At 46.4% G+C, this 18,902-nt stretch overlaps 1 protein-coding gene across 2 annotated transcripts in view; it reads left to right on the top strand.

The window, feature by feature from the left end:
- TNFRSF21 (TNF receptor superfamily member 21) overlaps positions 1 to 18,902 on the top strand; it is a 199,361-nt gene that overhangs the window by 46,595 nt on the left and 133,864 nt on the right. For both annotated transcript variants that reach the window (XM_030198788.1, XM_030198787.1), the window contains exon 2: positions 17,993 to 18,629. In XM_030198788.1, the coding sequence (XP_030054648.1) occupies positions 17,993 to 18,629 (637 nt within the window). The remainder of the gene's footprint in view (positions 1 to 17,992; positions 18,630 to 18,902) is intronic.

Raw genomic sequence — 18,902 nt, 5'->3', positions numbered from 1 at the left:
ACAACGTAGCACAATAGCCCGATAATGTTGTTTGAAATTGGCTATTATGCCCTGATCCATAGGTTGGATCAGAGAGGTAGTGTTTGGTGGCAGGAAGACCACCTTGACATTAGACAGCCTGACATCATCACTGCGTGCAGCACAATTATCACAAAGCAACAAAATCTGACGCTTTTGTGCCCGCATTCTAGTGTCTAACTTCTTTAGCCAGTGTTTCCAAATTTCCCCAGTCATCCATGAATTTGCATTAGCCTCGTATGACACAGGAAGTTGCTTAACTTTCTTGAAACAATGAGCCTGTTTGCTCTTTCCAGTGATGAGTGGTTCCAACTTCTCACTCCCATCCATATTGCAGCAAAGGAGGATCGTCAGTTGGTCCTTCAACGTTTTACTTCCTGTAGTTTCGGCTTGTTTGAATGCAAATGTTCCATCAGGAATCGCTCGCCAGTAGAGACTGTTTTCATCAGCACTGAAAATGTCACAAGGTGCAAACTCATTCAAGATGGTAGGAAGAGCTGAAACAACCCAACTTTCAGCACCAAAGTCATCAGCGTCTTGTTTTTCACCATTCTGTTTCTTGAATTTTATGTTGTTCCTCTCCTTCCATCTTTCCAACCATCCAACAGTGGCTTTGAATTCAGTTAGTCCAAGACTTTCAGCTAGCTGATTAGCTTTCTCCAGTGGACCACTGACAGGAAACTGTCTCCTCCTGACTTGAGAAAACCACTGAAGAAGAGCATCTTCTACATCCTCAGCTTTTCCCGCCCGTTTACGTTTCCTGTGTGGATTTGTATTGTTTTGCCAGCCTTCCAGAAGCTGATCTTTCTGCTTCATGATATGTGAAATTTGACTGGGATTGACACCATATTCTTTAGCAATAGATGCTTGACTTTGTTTGTTTTCTAATTTTTTAAGAACTTCTATTTGTTCAGCCAGTGTTTAAAATCTTACAGTTGTGCAATGACGACTCCGACTCCAGTGTACACTCTAACAACTTTCTTTTGATTATTCTGCCTGTGGCAGTAAACCAATGAGATTTCAAATTTATCACCCCTTTGTCATGTGCCAATCTGCTTCCATATTCCATGCGTGCGCTTATGCGGAGTCTTTCCTGCAGATGAGCGGTCTTTAAACCATACATATAAGCGAATCTTGCATTTTATCAGTGGTGCGCTAAACCGAAGTTTGTCCCCATAGAAATTGATAGCGCCAAAAACGGGACCGACGTACTGCATGCAATTAAACAGAGCATGTGCTTATCCGACGTGCACTTAAATGGAGTGCACTGTATATCTTCAAACTTTTCCTGGGCTTAACATAAATGAAAAATATCAGCATATAAATAGACCAGTACTCCCAAAGTAGACTATATAATTCCCATTGTTCTTAAATAGATATTGAACAAACAAAGAGTGCGATGATGGTGATCCTTGGGGAACTCCACAATCTGCATTCTACTCTGAGGATTCCTTAGAATTCTTTCTTACATTATAAATTATCCTCTGTAAAAATTATTTAAACCATTTTAACACAGTCCCATTCACTCCGATCTGGCTAAGCCTGCTCAACAACTGATCATGATTCTCCACGTCAAAAATATCTGAAAAATCAAATTGCTATAGAATCGTTTGCTTTCCCTTTCTGAGGGCTAGCCTAATTTCTGTTACACAGTACAGAAAGATTGCTCCTAGAAATGGTAACAGTGTAAAGCTATGTTATGAGGTGTGAATATAAAATCTACTCAAGTAATCAGAGTTGATTATTCACAACAAATTCAGTAAATTTTTCAAGCCATGGTGTGCTTGCCTTAGACAGATCTTGCCCCCATTTGATTTGGCATGCATTATGTTAACTCCCAGTACTTAGAATGGAATTAACAAGCATTGTCAGCCAGACCACTGTCAGATGTCTTAAGGACAAATGTCTGAGTAGCTAGATTAAGTATTTCTAGTATTTTCATTGACTTCCAGAAACTCATTCCATAGCATTTCTTCCTTCGCAGAATTATCCCTCCTCTCCTCCAGTTGTCCTCACCACAGATAGTCCCATTCAGTCTCAATGAGACTTTGCCTAATATTTATTTTAGTATGAAAATAATTCAACTACTCATCTGCGGTAGGTTGTGTGTCATGTAAAATCATCTGTACCCCATCAGTTGTCAATGAATTAAAAATGTGAAAAAGCTGATGAATTTTCCGAGTTGGCTATCAATTTTCCATAATATTCCCTTTTTGTCACGGCAATAGAGCTTTTTATATCTTACCATTGTCTATAAATTCTCAGGTTCCCTACCATGTTTTACTCAAAGACCTCTCTAACCTCCTACAACTCCTTTTAAGATCGCCAACTCTGATGTATACCGTTGATTTTGTTTTAAACAACTATTCCTTTTCTTCATAGGTGTTAAATTATCTAAAGATGAAATCACTACATCATTCCATATCTGTAACACTTGGTTTGGTTGTTGTAACTCTAGCTTTAATTCTCCCCCCACTCTTCCCCCCACTCTCTGCCAATAGGATTCTGCATCAATTTTTTCCCCAACTAAGACATGTATTAATCTTAAACTTTGAAAACTAAAATGGCCTTAAAAGATATTCAAAAGAAAATGCTCAATGCAAGGTACTGCCTCCGACTTCTGATGCCCTATAAGTGCCTCTAATTCCTCCCTTGTAGTAAAAGCTAAAAAATTGTGTGTGACCTTCTTTGAGTTGCTTGATCATGCCAATCCTAAAGGCTAATTGTAACAAGAAATCTATAACTGTTTTACTGAGACATCACAATGATTTTCCAAATGGATATTCATATCTCCCAAAATAATTAATTCCTTAAAAACAAGCATATAATTTCAAATAGCTGCTCGCTAATGCTATTCCAGTGGCCTATAAATTAAGATTATCCCCAGTTTCTTCCTCTTCATAAAATCAGTAAGTTGACAAACTACACTTCCAGGCCCATCTCAATGATATCTACCTTTGTAATGGTAAAAAACTTTATAAATAAAGGCCAACCCCCCTCCCTTCCTATCTAGTCTAGGGTTATGTAAAATCCGATAGAACTTTGCCTTGTAGGCTAACACACAAAGGGAATTTGGCAGCCAGGTTTCAGTAATAAAAATCAAGCCTATTTAATCAGATCATGGATCAAAATTGTCTTATTACAGATGGATCGCACATTTAAAATCAAGCCTACTTGTTTAATGAGATCATGGATCAAAATTGTCTTATTATAGACTGATTGCACATTTAAATACAAACATTCAATGGACCCATAATCCTATTCTCGAAAAATCTTAGAAACAATGGGAGGATATGTTATACACCTACTTCTCTCTCTTTCTCTAACATCCCATACCATTTCTGGAATCTACGAACATCTCCAAATTTCTATTTCCTATATTATGGCAAATTCACGTGCAGCCTAATTGAGTTACTGGTATTGGTAACCCTACTAAATCCCCCACGTTTTCTGACTTCCAATTTTCCACCCGTCTCTACCTCAAATAATACAACAATAATAAAAGCAACCAAGACATTATGCCTCTGTGTCTAAAGTAAAACCCCTTAAACAATACCTTTACCCTCAATAACCCCAAAATCGCCTCCAAAGTTGCCCATAAAAGTGCACACTAAGGTATGTGACACGCCTCTTAAGCGTGCCCCTTCATTGGCACTCCCCAGACTAGGCACCCTGATATGGTTCCTCTAAGAGTGTGTTGAGGATGTTGATGTCACAGGGGCTGGGGCTTCATGCCATACCACTAAGAGAACTGGAACAAGTCTCTAGTTGATAAAACTTGTACAGCAACACGTTCTCTTTACAGCAGAGGTGACAGTATGGATGGTAGAAGGTCCTCTGACTAGGCACCCTGATATGGTTCTTCCATGAGAGCACATTGAGTATGCTGATGTCAAAGGGGGCAAGGCTTTGTGCCACACTGCTAAGTAGAAAGTTGGAAAGTCTCTAGTTGGTAAAACTTGTACAACACCAAAAAAGCAGGAGAAGCCTCTACAGAAACAAAACAAATCACCAAGGAGTAGAGGCTGACTGATGAACAGACCAACTCAGGAGATGATGTTGAAGACGTTTTAATAAATCAACTTGCACAAAGGACCTGACACGGTCTGTGTTTCAGCATGAGAAGTGCCTGCCTCAGTGGTCACAAATAAAATTTAAACCTTGTCAACTGGGAAATTCCCTCTAAAAATATAAGTAGTAAAATGAAAAACAAACGAGCTCCTCATCTGAATATGAGCTCAGCAAAGAGCACAAGTGCAGTTTTCTCTCAAGGAAACCATGTGACAGCAAAAAAAAAAAAAAAAAATGAAACTTGTACAACATGTTCTCTTTAAAACAGCAGTGGTGAATATCCTGAAAACCCCGTTCCATCCCCTCTTCATGTATAAAGGATGTTCAGACTCATTAAATTGTTGAGAGAAAATAGAAGTTTGTGAAGGGCTCTATTGGAATCCACTGGACAGGATAGGACAGGACAACAAAAATTAGCGTCAGTAGGTATCTATATATATAAAAGGCACCACCAGCGTTCTAATGAAGCCTCACTTCTGGTTTGCATGGTGGTGTAGATATCCAGTTTTCCCATGAGTGTCTGGCCCGCCCTAGGGTGGAGCACTGACATCATGGGGAAAACAACGAATGACAACCACATTCACACTACAGGGGCAGGAGTAGGGAAATACGCGGAACGTGTTTCCCTACTCCTCCCCCACCCTATAAAGCAACCCTCACTGCCTCCCCCAAACAAAACACCCTGAAGCCAAGCCCCTACCCCACCTTGCAGCATCACAGAAGCCCCTCCCTCTGCCACATCAACAAACCCCCTAGGAGCGGCTCCAGAGACGACAGTCCCCCCTACACTCCCTCTCCCAAGTCGCCGCCGCTCCCCCCCTCTCCCTCCGCCCAGCAACTTTCCCACCAGTCCTGCCCACACACCCACCCAACAGACCTGCCGTGCCGCTCCAATCTCTGCCCGAAGCAGCAGTACCGGACCAACAAAAAAAACATCAGCTGTTTACACGAAGCAGGCACGGCATCGCTGGCAGCCCATCAGGATTGCCTGTTGGCTCTGCAGCCGCTCCTCTTGCCTCACGTCGCTCCTACAGGTCCTTCTCCAGGGGCAGTTACGTCGAGGCGCGAGGACCGGCTGCACAGCCAACTGCCAGTCCTGATGGCCTCCTGTGGTGCCTTGTCTGCTTCGTACAAACAGCTGATGCTGTTTTTGTACCGCTGCTACTGCTGCTTCGGCCACACATCAGACCTGCTGCCGCCTCTGTGGATGGAGAGAGTTGCTGGCCGCACGGAGAGGGGGGAGCAGCGGCGGCGACTTGGGGAGGGGGACAGTGGCTGCGCAGACATCCGGGGGGGGGGGCAGCGGCTGACATCGGGGGGGGGGGGGGGGAAGCGGTGCTAGTGCCCGTTTCATTGCTCTCTGAAATGGGCCTTTCACACTAGTTTTAAATAATTGAATTTTTTTAAATGTGAAGTTGTCACTCATCAGATATAACTGCTGCAGACTATGTCAGGTGCAGTCAAGGGCATTATTTATCAATAAAACTAACTAGCATGTTTCAGATCTGCATGCCTCATGTCTCCCCTCCCATCCATAGATGTTCCTGCAGAGCAGAGGGGCAGCCTAGTAGTCAGTGCAGTGAATTTTAATCCAGGGCATCCAGGTTCACTGCAAACTCTTATTTTAAATGGTGAGCCCTCCAGAGATATGGAAATACTTACTGTACCTGAATGTGCACCACCTCAGCCCCCAGGCTTGCAGATGTCTTTTTAATATTTAGGTACAGTAGATATATATCTGTTTATGGAGGGCTCACAATTTAAAGGTAAAAAGGAGTTGAAGTAGGATTTGAACCTAGGTCCTCTGGTTTACAGTCCACTGCACTGACCAATAGACTACCCTTCAGACCTGCTTGCTGCTGTGTTCAGAATGCCTATAATACCTGATGTTAGGCAGCCTAGTTTCCCTTTTCGGTGTTACTTTGAGGGAGGGGGACAGTATCTACTGGGGGGATTAAGGAGGGAGGGACTGTAACCACTGGGGATTGGTTATTGTGCAGTGGATTGTAAACCAGGGGACCTAGGTTTATAGTTGTGACTGACAGGACGCGATTGAAACAGGTCTAACTTACGATGCTCTTCTTTTTTGACTTGGATGTTTCTTGGTGTTTGATTTAACGCTGTTGGGTGTCCAAAATTTGGGCTCTCCCTAGTCCCAAGCTAAACGCACCCCTTGCTATTTGATTGAACTGTCCAAATTTTGTGTTTCAAAAACCACAGTTTGGATGTTTTGGTGATGAATATTTGAGTGTTTTTTTGTTTGTTTTTGTTCTTTTTGTCAATTTTGAGGCATCCATATGCTTTGAAAATGAGCCCCATAGTCTCTTCAACAGATCATCATGGCCACTGCAGCGAGCATGCTCCAGTAAATTTGAGAGAATGAGATCATACTCCATATACCCTGGTTTAGGAGTGAGGCTCATTCCTGTCATGGTGTGCAGAAAAATAATTGTAAAACAAAACGGATAAACACTGATATAGTATACACACAGCACAAAATCCTGCAACAAAAAGAAATGGGAGAAACTAACTGGTATACTATATTGGGTAGAAAATTTAATGGAGAACAGATGATTAAGACGTGAACTAACATCTGGACCTGAATTAGGACCTCTTAAAGGACTAGGTCCTATCATAGGAGCCAGCTCTGTGGGTTCTTCAGCACTTTCAATATTAAATTAATTCCTTGACTGTGTCCAGGGAGAAGTCATTTCCGTTGGGTTTAGCACCCCCAATAATTTTGAAAAGTTGTCTCCTATGAGATTCTAAAAAATTATTTGACTGATTTTCTGATGCCCTTCCAACACATATACAATAACAAGTTTGTTCGATACCATGGATTAGTTTCTCCCAATTGTTTTTTGATATGCAAAGCTAACCCATTTGGATAAATTGCCCCCATGAGACTCGCCATGGCCACTATCTCTGAAGCAGGGACAGCAGAATGCGATTTTGATTGGAGGAGCCAAACAAATCTCTGGTTCTGGCCCCAGCTCTGTATTTGCTAGTTCTGTTTTGGGCAATATATTGGTTGGGTCCATTGCCCTAGCAGCTCACCCCATTCCGCTGCCCATGCCCTGAAGATTTGAATTCTATGCATTGTATTGGTCCACAGATTTCCTTTTTGCCAGATGTTGGATTGCTCTCTGAGACCTGACAGTCTGTGGCATCTTCTGAAGTTAAGCTGGTATTTTCTTTCCATTTGGCAGGTTGGATTTGGTGGTGGTTCTTAAAAGCAGGCTTGCTGATGCAACTCAAAACTTGCTTTCAGATCTGATATTTCCTTTGACAGTTTGAATGTGCAGTACACATATTTAAGATTTCATCTGGACATTGGTCGGTGTGATAGAACAGTGGGGTTTTAAAGCCTATAAAACTGCCTTCATTCTTTAAGTGTATTTATGTAGTTTGGCCAGCAGGTGGTGCATGTTTATGCTTAAAGCTGTTATAGAAAAGCCAATGCTTCATCTTTAGTTTCACTCAGTGAGGAAGTGATCTACAGTACTATGAGTCGTATACTTTTAAAACTTGTTGCTCTGACCTGTGATTGGCCCAGGAGCTCATTTTTGTTTGTATTTTACTGGCTTTTCTCCGAGAGAGAGAGAGAGAGAGAGATATCTTGCTGAGGCCCTGTGATCACATATATTTGATAATCTTTGAGTAGCATATTTCCTGATCTCCCCAGGTACTTTTTAGGAAGTAAACAAATGTTTAGTTAGTGTTATAATTCAACCATATTTCAGTTACCTGTCATTGTTTTGTTGATTGCACTTTTTTCAGTTTCACTGTTCAAGTTCGGACAATAAACAATATTTAGTTTGTTGATTCTGCCTGACTGATAAAGAATCATGGTGGTTTGTGTTTTGGGTTTGTGAGTGCTTTTTGGGAACTGTGAGGATAAGTTGAGATCGGGAGACTCGCCCAGAGGCGGTTTTGACCTAGTCAGTGGGAGAAGGGTGCTAGTGTAGATCACAAGCGGCAGATGTAGGTGAACCTGAGCTGTGCTGGGGATAAACCCTTTGAGTGGCCACGGGATAACCTCAGGCAGGTGGCTAGGCTAATATTAGCATCATGTTTTGTACAGTTTTTGGGCCAACTGACTGACTCCAGTTCAAGTGAAGTCCACCCTTCTGCTTTCCAGTGTAGTGTATGTGTGTGTTTTCCTGTATTTTTGGCATTTCTACATGACTGTTACCATTTCATCTTGAAAGTGTTTCCCATGTCATTTGTTTTTTGGCCTATTGATTGCTGCATTCAGTTTTCTGGCTTGATTGTAGTTAAATAATTGCCACATTTCTATAAAAAACCAACCAACCAACCAAACAAACAAACCAGTAACTATTTTCCTTTCTTGGGTATCTGTTGCTCCCCAAATTTCAGGAAAGCCACCATGTATTTTGGAAAATTGAAAATTCTGAAGTGTTACTGTTTTTTTTTTTCTTAAAAAAATAATTTTCATTGTTTGCCTTATTTACGTTTTCCTTTATTAAACATGATACAGTAACAAAGGGCAGAATATGTCTTCATAGTCTGGACAGCATTGAATTCAACCATCCGTTACAACTTTCTACCCAGAGCTCCCTGGGCAAGTCACTTAACCCTCCATTGCCTCAGGTACAAACTTAGATTGTGAGCCCTCCTGGGACAGAGAAATATCCAGTGTACCTAAATGTAACTCACCTTGAGTTACTACTAAAAAAGGTGTGAGCAAAATTCAAATAAATAGGTGCCCGACCTCCCTCTCCTTCCTTCAAGCAATCTCCACAGGTCTTCAATGGTCTAAGCCAAAGTTCGCCGCTAAGTCCAGTAACAGTGCCCATGAGATGCTTCCCTTTCTATAATGTGCAGTAAAAAGTAGTTTTTTACAATGCTAGGAACACTTTAAAATGATTCTGTTTGCATTTCATCTGGATGTCTATATCGACCTATTCTACATTTTTAATTTCTAAAGAAGTATTTACAAATAATTCTTCCAAGCTGGTGATTTTTGCTAATAACTCCAAGCATGAAGTTGTCTTCTTAAAAATAAGAATCAGGATCCTGATGAAAAACTTGCTCTCTTTTTATTCCAAATAAAACAAAGAAGATACAATAGGACAGAAAGCAAGGAGGAAAAATGTGAACATACAGTGGCCTATGAAAGAGTGATGAGCAGATAAAAATCTACCCTGTATGTCAAATAAAGAACACTCAAGAATTCCACTTGAGCCCTGCCAGAGTTTACTTGAGCTTTTACAAACATGAGGCATGAGGGCTACAGTCAGTGGTGTGCTGGTAAATTTTGAACAGGCTCTCTCCCTTGTCCACCTCTGGGGCCCCCCTCCCAAATTTCAGAGCTGGCTAAACCCGGGGAGAGAGCCTGGGGGAGGGGGGGTGTAATGCATTGTTCTCTACGGGAATTTTTTTTGTTAAATGCTCCAAGGCTCCAATCTAATTCATGTGGGATAAAATGCCATAAATAGATAGAAAGTCTGAACGTTGAGCACTTGATTCCCATAACATGATGTGTGTTTTAGAAAGAATCTCTGCACCAATAACAGGGTTAGGTGCCCCTGTAACCAGCCCCTCCAAATGACACACTGATTACGATTTATAACAAATTACTATTCTACCTATGAAAAGTTATTCCCTTATTATACTTCCTCTGTGTACATCCCTGTGCAGAAGAAGGCCATATTTTTAAGAATTTAAATTTTTTTTTAATAGTATCTTCACCTCACCTACCTATTTCAGACCTCCTCCCTGATCCCCAGAGCCGAAAGGTCCCACTCGTGCTGCTGGTGCTGACCCTCCTCCTGTTGCATCTTCTTTAAAATGGCTGCTGAGACTTACAAGGGTGGCCTCGCAAGACAACTCCTTCCTCTTTCTTCCCTCCCCTCCATCCATATGCATCTCCTTCCTCTCTCTTCCCTCTCATCCATCCATGTCCAGCTTTTTACCTCTCCCCCTCCATCATCCATGTCCAGCATTTCTCCTCTCTCCTCCCCTCCATCCATGTTCATCTCACTTCCTCTCTCTTCCCTCCCCTCCATCCATGTGCATCTCCTTCCTCTGTCTGCCCTCCCCTCCATCCATGTCCAGAATTTCTCTTCTCTCCCCTAAATCCATGTGCATCTCCTCCCCTCCCCTCCATGTTCATCCTTTCTACTTCCTCTGTCTTCCCTCCCTCCCCTCCATCCATGTCCAGCATTTCTCCTCTCTGCCTTCCCCTCCATTCGTGTGCATCTCCTTCCTCTCTCTTTTCTCCCCTCCAATATTTCTCCTCTCTCCCCTTCCCTCCATCCATGTCCAGCATTTCTCCTCTCTCCCCTCCCTTCCATCCATGTGCATCTCCTTCCTGTCTTCTCTCTCCTCCATCCAGGTTCAGCATTTCTCCTGCCATCCCCTCCATGATCCATCCATCCATGTCCAGCAACTCTCCTCTGCCCTCTTCTCCCATCCATGTCCAGCAACTCTCCTCTCTCCTCTGCCCCCTATCCTCCCTTCCCATCCATGTGCAGTGATTTGTCCCAGCTTCTACCTGCCCCTTTTTCAGCCCCTGAGTTCCAGTTCCAACCTCCCAGTGCCGGCTCACCTACTACTACTAAATTTATATAGCGCTACTAGATGTACGCAGTGCTGTACATATTATATACAGGTACTTTCTCTGTCCCTAGAGGGCTCACAATCTTAAGTTTTTTTTTGGTTTTTTTTTTTGTACCTGGGGCAATGGAGGGTTAAGTGACTTGCCCGAGGTCACAAGGAGCTGCAGTGGGAATCGAACCCAGGTTGCCAGGATCAAAGCACACTGCAGTAACCATTCAGGCACTCCTCCACTTTGCCACCTTCTTCCACCCCCCCATCCCCAGCATCCCACATTACCCACCTTCTTCCCCCACCCCGTCCCCAGCTTCCCACATTTCCTACTTTCTTCTACCCCCTCTCCCCTCCAACACATATCAACTATCTCCCCCCCCCCCCCAGCAGCCTGTCAACACTCTCCTTCCCTCTGCAGCCCACGTTAACCAAACTACATTTATTACGTTTTCACCCCACTCCTCAACATCCCATTGTTAACCATCTCCTTCCAGCCTCCCCCCCCCCAGCAGCCCATGTCAACCATCTCACTTCTAGCACCTCCCCCCACTCAACCCCAGTAGCCTACATTTCCTGCCTTCTTCCAGCCCCCCCCCCCCCCCGCTCCCCCACTCCCCAGGTCGTCCATCATTTCCTGCCTGCCCTCAGCTCCCCGATAGCCCTCGTTTCCTTCCTGCCACTGCCCTGTCTTTAAATATTGTATTTTTCCTCGAGTCGCAGCGCCAGTATTGAAAGCAGCAGGCTTGGCTCGCCTCCGGCCTTCCCTTCCCTCGCATGGTTCCGCCCTCTTCTGATGTATTTCCTGTTTCCGCGAGGGCGGAATACTGCGAAGGAAGGGAAGGCTGGAGGTGAGCCGAGGTTGCTGCTTTAAATGCCAGCGTCGTGACTCGAGGAAAAATACAATATTTAAAGACAGGGTGGCGGCAGGAAAGAAATGAGGGCTATCGGGGAGCTGAGGGCAGGTAGGAGATGATGGACGACCTGGGGAGCTGGGGAGCCTGCAGCTTGCGGGGTGGGGGGAGGAGAGGCAAGCTGGCTCGCGCTCGGTAAACAACTGGCTGGCAAGATGCCAAAAAATTTAACAACCTGCTCTTGCAAGCCGGCTTCAGCAAACCACTGGCTACAGTGTAACACATTCTGTTATGCCTTACCCTACCCTCTTCCTCCTGAAACTGCCTCTGAGCCCTGCAGAACACACAATGCTTCCACATCTTGTTTTATTGTTCTGTTTGTTCTTCGAGTCTTCCATTCATGACCCTTTAGGTTTTTTACTCCCCATCTTTCCTTCTTCTCTTGGCCTCTCCTATCTCTGCCCTTGCCCTTTCCATTGAGTGTTTCTTTTGCTCCCTATTGATGTTGGCAGTTACTATTGCAATCCCATATGAAGAAAGTGGGGAATGTTGGGCTATATTGGCCCTTTTTACTGTGGCCTGGCAGCAATGCAAACTTCCTTCTCACTTTCACAGATGTGTTTAGGGAGCCTGGGAGTGGGATTCTCAGGGTTGTTGATAAAAATCATTCTGAAGCTGAACTGGTTTCTCTATCCATTTATTCCTTTTCTTATGAATGCCAGTAGTATTTTTGTTTGGTCTCTTTGATATAAAACATACCAAGTGAGGGCAGCTGACTTGTTTTTACTAAAAACTGCTGCACTTAATGAGTTGTTAAGAACAGTCCCTGTAACTAGTTAATTTTAAACTGGAAAAAACTTTCACAATACTCCTTATGAGGGTATGTCAGATTAGAATAGGGCTGCTTCTGTATGAAAAGTGTGTGTGAAATTGATTGGAAGTTTTTAAAATGTCATTCCATTACGTTCATTCCCACTACTCTGGGACAAGTGGGTAGTTATGTCCATTGACCAGCAGGTGGAGATAGAGAATACAGAACTGAGCACCACTACATAGCTCCCTGCTAGCAGCTGAGCTCCTCAGTATCTTCTATTTCCAGGAGGTGGATGGACAGACTTCTTCTGACTCTGGTTCTGAGGTCTTGCTCCTGGTCCAGTTAGTCAACTGGTTCTCGGTTGAGCATAGTGGGCAGACATACCTGGTGGTGCCTGGTCCCTGTCGTGCTTTCTCCCCTGGAGTGTTCTGCGTTCTTATGGGAGCCTGCTCAGCAACCAGTCTGCTTCAGAAGATAAGGAACAGTGCAGGCAGCGCAGTGAGTTTGGCGGGCCGGTGGTGCAGTGCCCTGCTGTGACAGGGTGGTGGCTGTGTCCTCTGGGAACATGGACCCGGGGTACTCTGCTGTGCTTTGGGCCTCAGGACGTCCTTGGGAGCGATTTGTGTCTGTGCTCACAAAAAAAAAAAAAAGAGCTTTATGGTTGTGCTGCGCTCCACTTAAAAAAAAAAAAAGTGCACGAAAGACAAGCGAATATGTAGCACGGTGCGCCACATGCTTTCCCACGCTGCGACAATCTTCGTTCCTGGCAGCCCCTGCTGGGAGTGCGAGGGGCTGCCTGTCTCGCAGTGGGCGGGGTTCCTCCTCGGGCTGCTGCAAGGTGTGCAGTCCGGTTCCCGAGTAGAGGGGTTGAGTCGGGGCTCACGCACACAGAGCGCCCTCAGTCGCAGCAATGTGTTTCTTGCAGCTCTGGTCCCCAGTGCAGCGTCTTGGTGAATGGCAGCCATTTTGTTCTCTGCTGGGGTGAGAGCCCGTGCAGACAGCTGTAGCAGTGGGGATCTCTTCGAGGGGGGGGGCCCTGAGTCAGAGCCTGCCCTTCTGGGCTTGTTCTCTTGCTCTGCCAGACTTTGGGTTGGTGCAAGTAGTCCCTTTTCCAGTGGCCCTAGCATCTCCTGGGGGACAGGGGATGGGGTTTTCCCCCGCCGGCTCCCAGGAGTTCACAGTGGAAAACACTTGAGTCTTCGTGTTGTTTTGCTGCAGTTGGGCTGCTCTATGGGGTCTCCTCTGTCAGAGCCCTTGGTGGAGGGTGAGCTCCCTTTGGGGGAAGGGGATGACCCTCGGGTGCTCAGTCTGTTAAAGCGGGGGGAGTTCGGCTTCTTGTTTGCGTTGGCGCTAGCAGCGCTTTCCATAGCAAAACCCTTGGTGTTCTCTGGAGGAGAGTCTGGCGGCTAGCCTTGCGTAGGGCCTCAGGGGCTTGTCCAAGGTGTTCCCCATGTAATGGTCATTCGGGTCCTGTTTTCCACAATGTACAGTGCACTTGACTCAGGCCTGCAGGTTGGGAGAACCATGGTCCACTTCTTTTCTCTAGTGCGGGGAGAAGGAGAAGCTCCGTTCCCTACATTGGATTCAGTGTCTGCAGTCACCTTGACTCTTCCCTTCCTGGTTGCTGGCGGCATTGCCTCGCAGAATCTGCTAGATGGGAAGCAGAATCAGACCTTGTAGCCCCTCTTGGAGGTGTTTGCATTAGGAGCTGCAGGCTTCTGTTGGTAGCCCTTTGTCTTTCCTGCTGTGGGCTGTCTTGGGTCGAGGGCTGTGGCATGAACCTGTTTGCACTGGCAGCAGCAGTCTGTTTCCCGGGGCAGTCCCTGGGCTGCCTGGTTGGAGGCACATTGTTTTGGCTGTCTGGTGGACGCTGTGTATGACATTCTTCGGGCTTCGGCCTAGGGTATGTGTTTGGCATTCATCACAAGCTGTCAGTTCTGCCTGCGGCCGTAGGCGGTGGTTGCCACCTCCAAGGCTTGCGTGGTCAGGTTTCCACTTTGGGGCACCTTTCTCTTTGGGTACACCCTTAGCGATTTTGGTTCAGGAACTCGGTGAGTTGGGCTCCTACGTTTGCCATGGGACGTTCCTCGTTCTTGGACTTCCCTGTGGGCTCGGCAAGTGGCCGGTTTCGTGTCAGCACTAAGGGTAGGCCTGGTCCTCGGAATTTTGGCCAGAGGGCTCGGTTTAAAGCCTGGCATTCTCCCTTCCGGGGGACGGGGAACCAGCAGGGCACTCGGGGTGAATGACTGCTGTCTCCCGGCCATCCTTGGGTGGCCTGGCTGGCTGGCCTGTCTGCGCCGAGATGGAGCCGCTTTTGGGCATTTCCGGGATGTGTGGACTACCTTCTTGGCTTAGGTGCTGGATTTTCGGGGTGCTGGCGTTCTCCCCTCTGGTAGCCCCTCTCTTCTTGCAGTCTCCTTGTCAGAGGGGACCTCTGTCTGTTCAGAGCGCTGTTTGGGTCGGTACTCCATCCTTTTTGGGATTCCCAGGAAGACGGGAACAGTGCAACCCATTCTGGATCTCAAGGGATCCCACAGGTATCTGTTTTCAGATGGCGGCCCTGAGGTCTCTGATCGCCTCTGTTTGGGAGAGAAAGTTTCTCTCCGCTCTCGATCTCAGGGAGGCATACTTCTCTTTCCTGCTACGGGCTGTCTTGGCAGTTCATTCCTGTTCTGGATCCTGCCGGTTGGTTCCGTTGGACCGGAGGACCCTTTTTGAGGTCATGCTCATAGTGGCGGTCTTTCTGCAGAGACACAGGTTTTTGTGTTCTCCTGTACCTGGATGACTGCGGGTCTCTTCTTGGTTAGCCTGGGTAGAGACCCCTTCAGCGCTGGTTCACTCCCAGTTTTTTGTCTGGTTCGGGTGTTTAATTTCAACAGGAGCAGGCTGGCACCAGCACGCCAACTTTTATTCCCGATGAGCTTGAGTATTTCTTCAGAGGGACAACGCTTTATGTTAGCTTCCAAGTTTCTCGCTCCTGCTTTGTCACCAGCCACAGGCCTGGCATTTCATGCAGGTCTTTGGATCTATGGCAGTGGCCATGGAAGGGGTTCCTTCTCTCATGCGGCCGCTTTAGGGGGTCCTGCTCAGCTGCTGGTCTCAAGTTTCAGAGGGCGGCGGCATCTGGCTCTTTTGCTCTCTGGCTGTCAGTCAGGGCATGAGGGGGTTGCTGCTTCCCCAGTCGTTGACCCTGGGAAGGTCCTCCTCAAGCCTGCTTTGGGAGGTGGTGTCTATGGATACCAGCTTCTTGGGCTAGGGAGTGCCCTTTGCTGGGGTTCCTTGGTGCAGGGCTCTTGGTCTTCAAGGAGGGCATTGGCCTTCTATCCTCTGGAGCTGCGTGCAGTGAGCTGAGCTCTGGAGGCCTTTGCCCAACTGTTGGGAATGCCGCCGTTTTGGCCTTTCGGTCTTGCCTGCGGCGGTTGCCTTTTTTCGCCTTGCGGGGGGGGGGGGGGACTCCTAGCAGTCTGCTGGCAGGGGAGTCCAGCTTGTTAATGGATGGGGCAGTGAGACTTCAGTTGTTCCTTTAGCTGGTTTGCGGGGTCCCTCAATATGGAGACAGACTTGCTCAGTCAGTACGCTCTGGTTTCCAGCAAAGGGAGCGGTTGGTCGAGCTGTTTTCAGCTGGTGGCCTAGTCCTATGTCTAGGTTCCTCAGTGCTTCAGCCACCACAGGGCATAGGACTCTAGGGATCTATTCGCCCTGCGACTGTTGTGTCTGAGTGAGAGACCTCCGTATGCCTTCACCCGTGCCAATTTTAGGCCGGCTGTGGGGGAGAGTGGCAAACCTTTGGGGCAGGGTGATCCTGGTCTCCAGCCTGGCCATGGTTTCCATGGTATGCAGATCTCGTGAGGCTCCTGGTTAGGGAGCCATTGTGATTTTCCTCAGTGTTGAGGTCTTTCTGTTGGGGCCTAGTGGCCATGGAGGTTCCCTCCCCCCTTTCCTTTGGTCCTGCGGCCTGGCCCTGGAGAGGGCTCGGCTGAGGAAGAAAGGTTATTCACCTTCAGTGGTGGCTTCCCTGCTTCGGGCCAGGAAGTACTCTTCCTCATCGGAGTCTGCCAGAGTGTGTTTCTAAGTCTGGCGTGCTGTGAGGTTTTGGGTCGCCGTTGTGTCCTCTCTGGGCCACTTTCTGGCTTTTTGGCAGGAGGGAAATTCATGGGGCTAGTGCTGCAAGGTCCAGTGGGGGTCCTGGCTTGCTTTTAGGGCTTCTTGCAGGAGTCTTAGCTGCTCCTTCTGGACTGAGTTCTTTTTCTGGTCATTCGGGTGCTTCAGCACTCCCCATTTGAGCCTGTTGCTAGGTGGCCCTCGTTCTGTGGCACCATGGCTTAATTGGCTAAAGCACTGTCTAGTTCTCTCTGTCCACGGTGTTCTTTGAGGTGTTTCTGTCAGCCTGTTGCTTCTCGCAACTTCAGTCTCTTTCTCTCTTGGACGGTCCCTTTATCCGTTTTTCAGAGGCAGGGGTCTCACTTGGGGCAGTACCATGCTTCTTGCCTTAGTGTTTGTTGGTCTTTCTTTTTCCGTAGTCAGCGGTCTGTTTTTTGGAAACTTTTGGTCTTAGCAGGGCGTTCTTGCATTTCACGGTTCCTGATGTTTTTCATCATTCGTTTGGTCCTATTGGGCTATTTGGTAAACAGCAGGGGGGGTCTCATGTTGCCCAAGGCTTTCTTTGCCCAGTGGGTGAAGGTGGCTGTGGTCTTAGCCTGTATCCTGGAAGGTGCTTCAGGTTGAAGGCTCTCCTGGACGTGTGGCTCCGTCTTGGATGGAGGCTTCGTTGTCTTCTCTGATGGCTATCTGTAGGTCAGCGGCGTACGTTTTGCTGCATGCCTTCACTAAGTATGGTAGAATGGCTGGTGCCGCTTAGGCAGCAGCTACATTTGGGGTGTCGGTTGTGCTTTTGAACATCCCACTTGTCCTGGAATAGTGGGAATGAACGTAATGGAAGGAGAAATTAGGTCTTACCTGATAATTTTCTTTCCATTAGTTCTTTACACTATACCAGGAGCCCTCCCTTGGTGCGATGCCTTTGTTGGTGGCTCTATGAACTGTCTTTGTATCCTGTTTTCCAGGGGCCTTATCTTTGAATGGTTCTTGGGGCTGGATATGTTGATTGCTGACCATGCTCCTGATTGGGTGTGTTTTCTTCCTTGCTTGAGGATGGATACTGAGGAGCTGAGCTGCTAGCAGGGAGCTATGTAGTGGTGCTCGGTTTTGTATTCTCTGTCTCCACTTGCTGGTCAATGGACATAACTACCCACTTGTCCTGGAATGGTGTGAAGAACTAATGGAAAGAAAATTATCAGGTAAGACCTAATTTCTCCTTCTATTCTGTTCTATAGTTTACCCTCTTGTAAAATCAGTAAGCAATTTCTAGTTTTAGACATAAAAACAGCATGGTGAAAATATCTGTGTACATAACTTCAGTGGCTGGTGGTGTTATTTTCACTTAGGCATTGCCCACCACCAATAAAAACTAGATTTACATTGGGGGCGAAGAGTGCAACATTTTTAAATTTTTATTTATTTATTTTTTTTGTAGCATTTGCAAATACCATGTATGTCTGTCTGTTTCAAGATACAGAAATTTTGTTCAAAATAGGACTATGTATGTATTAATTTTGTGTGTATATATGTTAACAAATTTAATTTTGTCTCCCTCTTGTTGTAGCTTCTTCTGTTACTTGTTGCTGCTGGGGCTCAGTCTGAGAAGGCTTCCCAAAATCTGCCCTCTGGCAAATATCATCACACTGACCGTGCCACCAATAAAGAGCTGCTGTGTGACAAATGCCCAGCAGGAACCCATGTGTCCAAGCACTGTATGGAGAGTGCCCTACGGGAATGCAGCCCTTGTCCATCTGGGACCTTCACAAAACATGAGAATGGGATAGAAAGGTGCCATACCTGCTTGGAACCCTGCCAAGAGCCGATGATTGAAAGAACACCTTGTACTGCCTTGTCTGATCGTGAGTGTACGTGTCCGCCTGGTACTTTCCTATCCAATGACACCTGCACCCCTCATTCTGTCTGCCAAGCTGGATGGGGGGTGAAGAAAAAAGGCAGTGAGACTGAGGACACCAGGTGTAAACCATGCTCACGTGGTACTTTCTCTGATGTGCCTTCTAGTATGGTTGGGTGCAAGAGTCACACGGACTGCTTGGGACAAGGACTGGAAATCATCAAGCCGGGAACAAAAAAGAGTGACAATGTATGTGGTGCCACACAATCTTTTTCTGGTACAGACACGGTTTCAACAGAACCATCTGAAGCACTTGGCGCCAGTGCTGCTTTAACCACTTCTCCCAAAGGTAATACATAGCATTCTCCAGGAGTCTGCATGGCTTACAAAGTGTTGACCAAGGAGGTTTAATTGACACAGAGGGAGAGTGCTTGGCCCATTATCTGGTCTGAAGCCAGTACGTAGAGCTTGCCACCATATTGAGTTGACTTGAACAATAGCAAATATTTATTATAAACTAGTAAATAAGGCCCGTTTCAGAGACAAATGAAACGGGCACTAGCAAGGTTTTCCTGGGAGTGTGTTTGCTTGAGAGAGTGTGTGTGCGAGTGTGTGTGTGAGA

The sequence above is a fragment of the Microcaecilia unicolor genome, chromosome 3, assembly GCF_901765095.1.
Source record: "Microcaecilia unicolor chromosome 3, aMicUni1.1, whole genome shotgun sequence".
NCBI classification, from domain to species: domain Eukaryota; kingdom Metazoa; phylum Chordata; class Amphibia; order Gymnophiona; family Siphonopidae; genus Microcaecilia; species Microcaecilia unicolor.
Note: the sequence above shows the minus strand (reverse complement) of the source record. Positions and strands in the feature narration are given on the sequence as shown.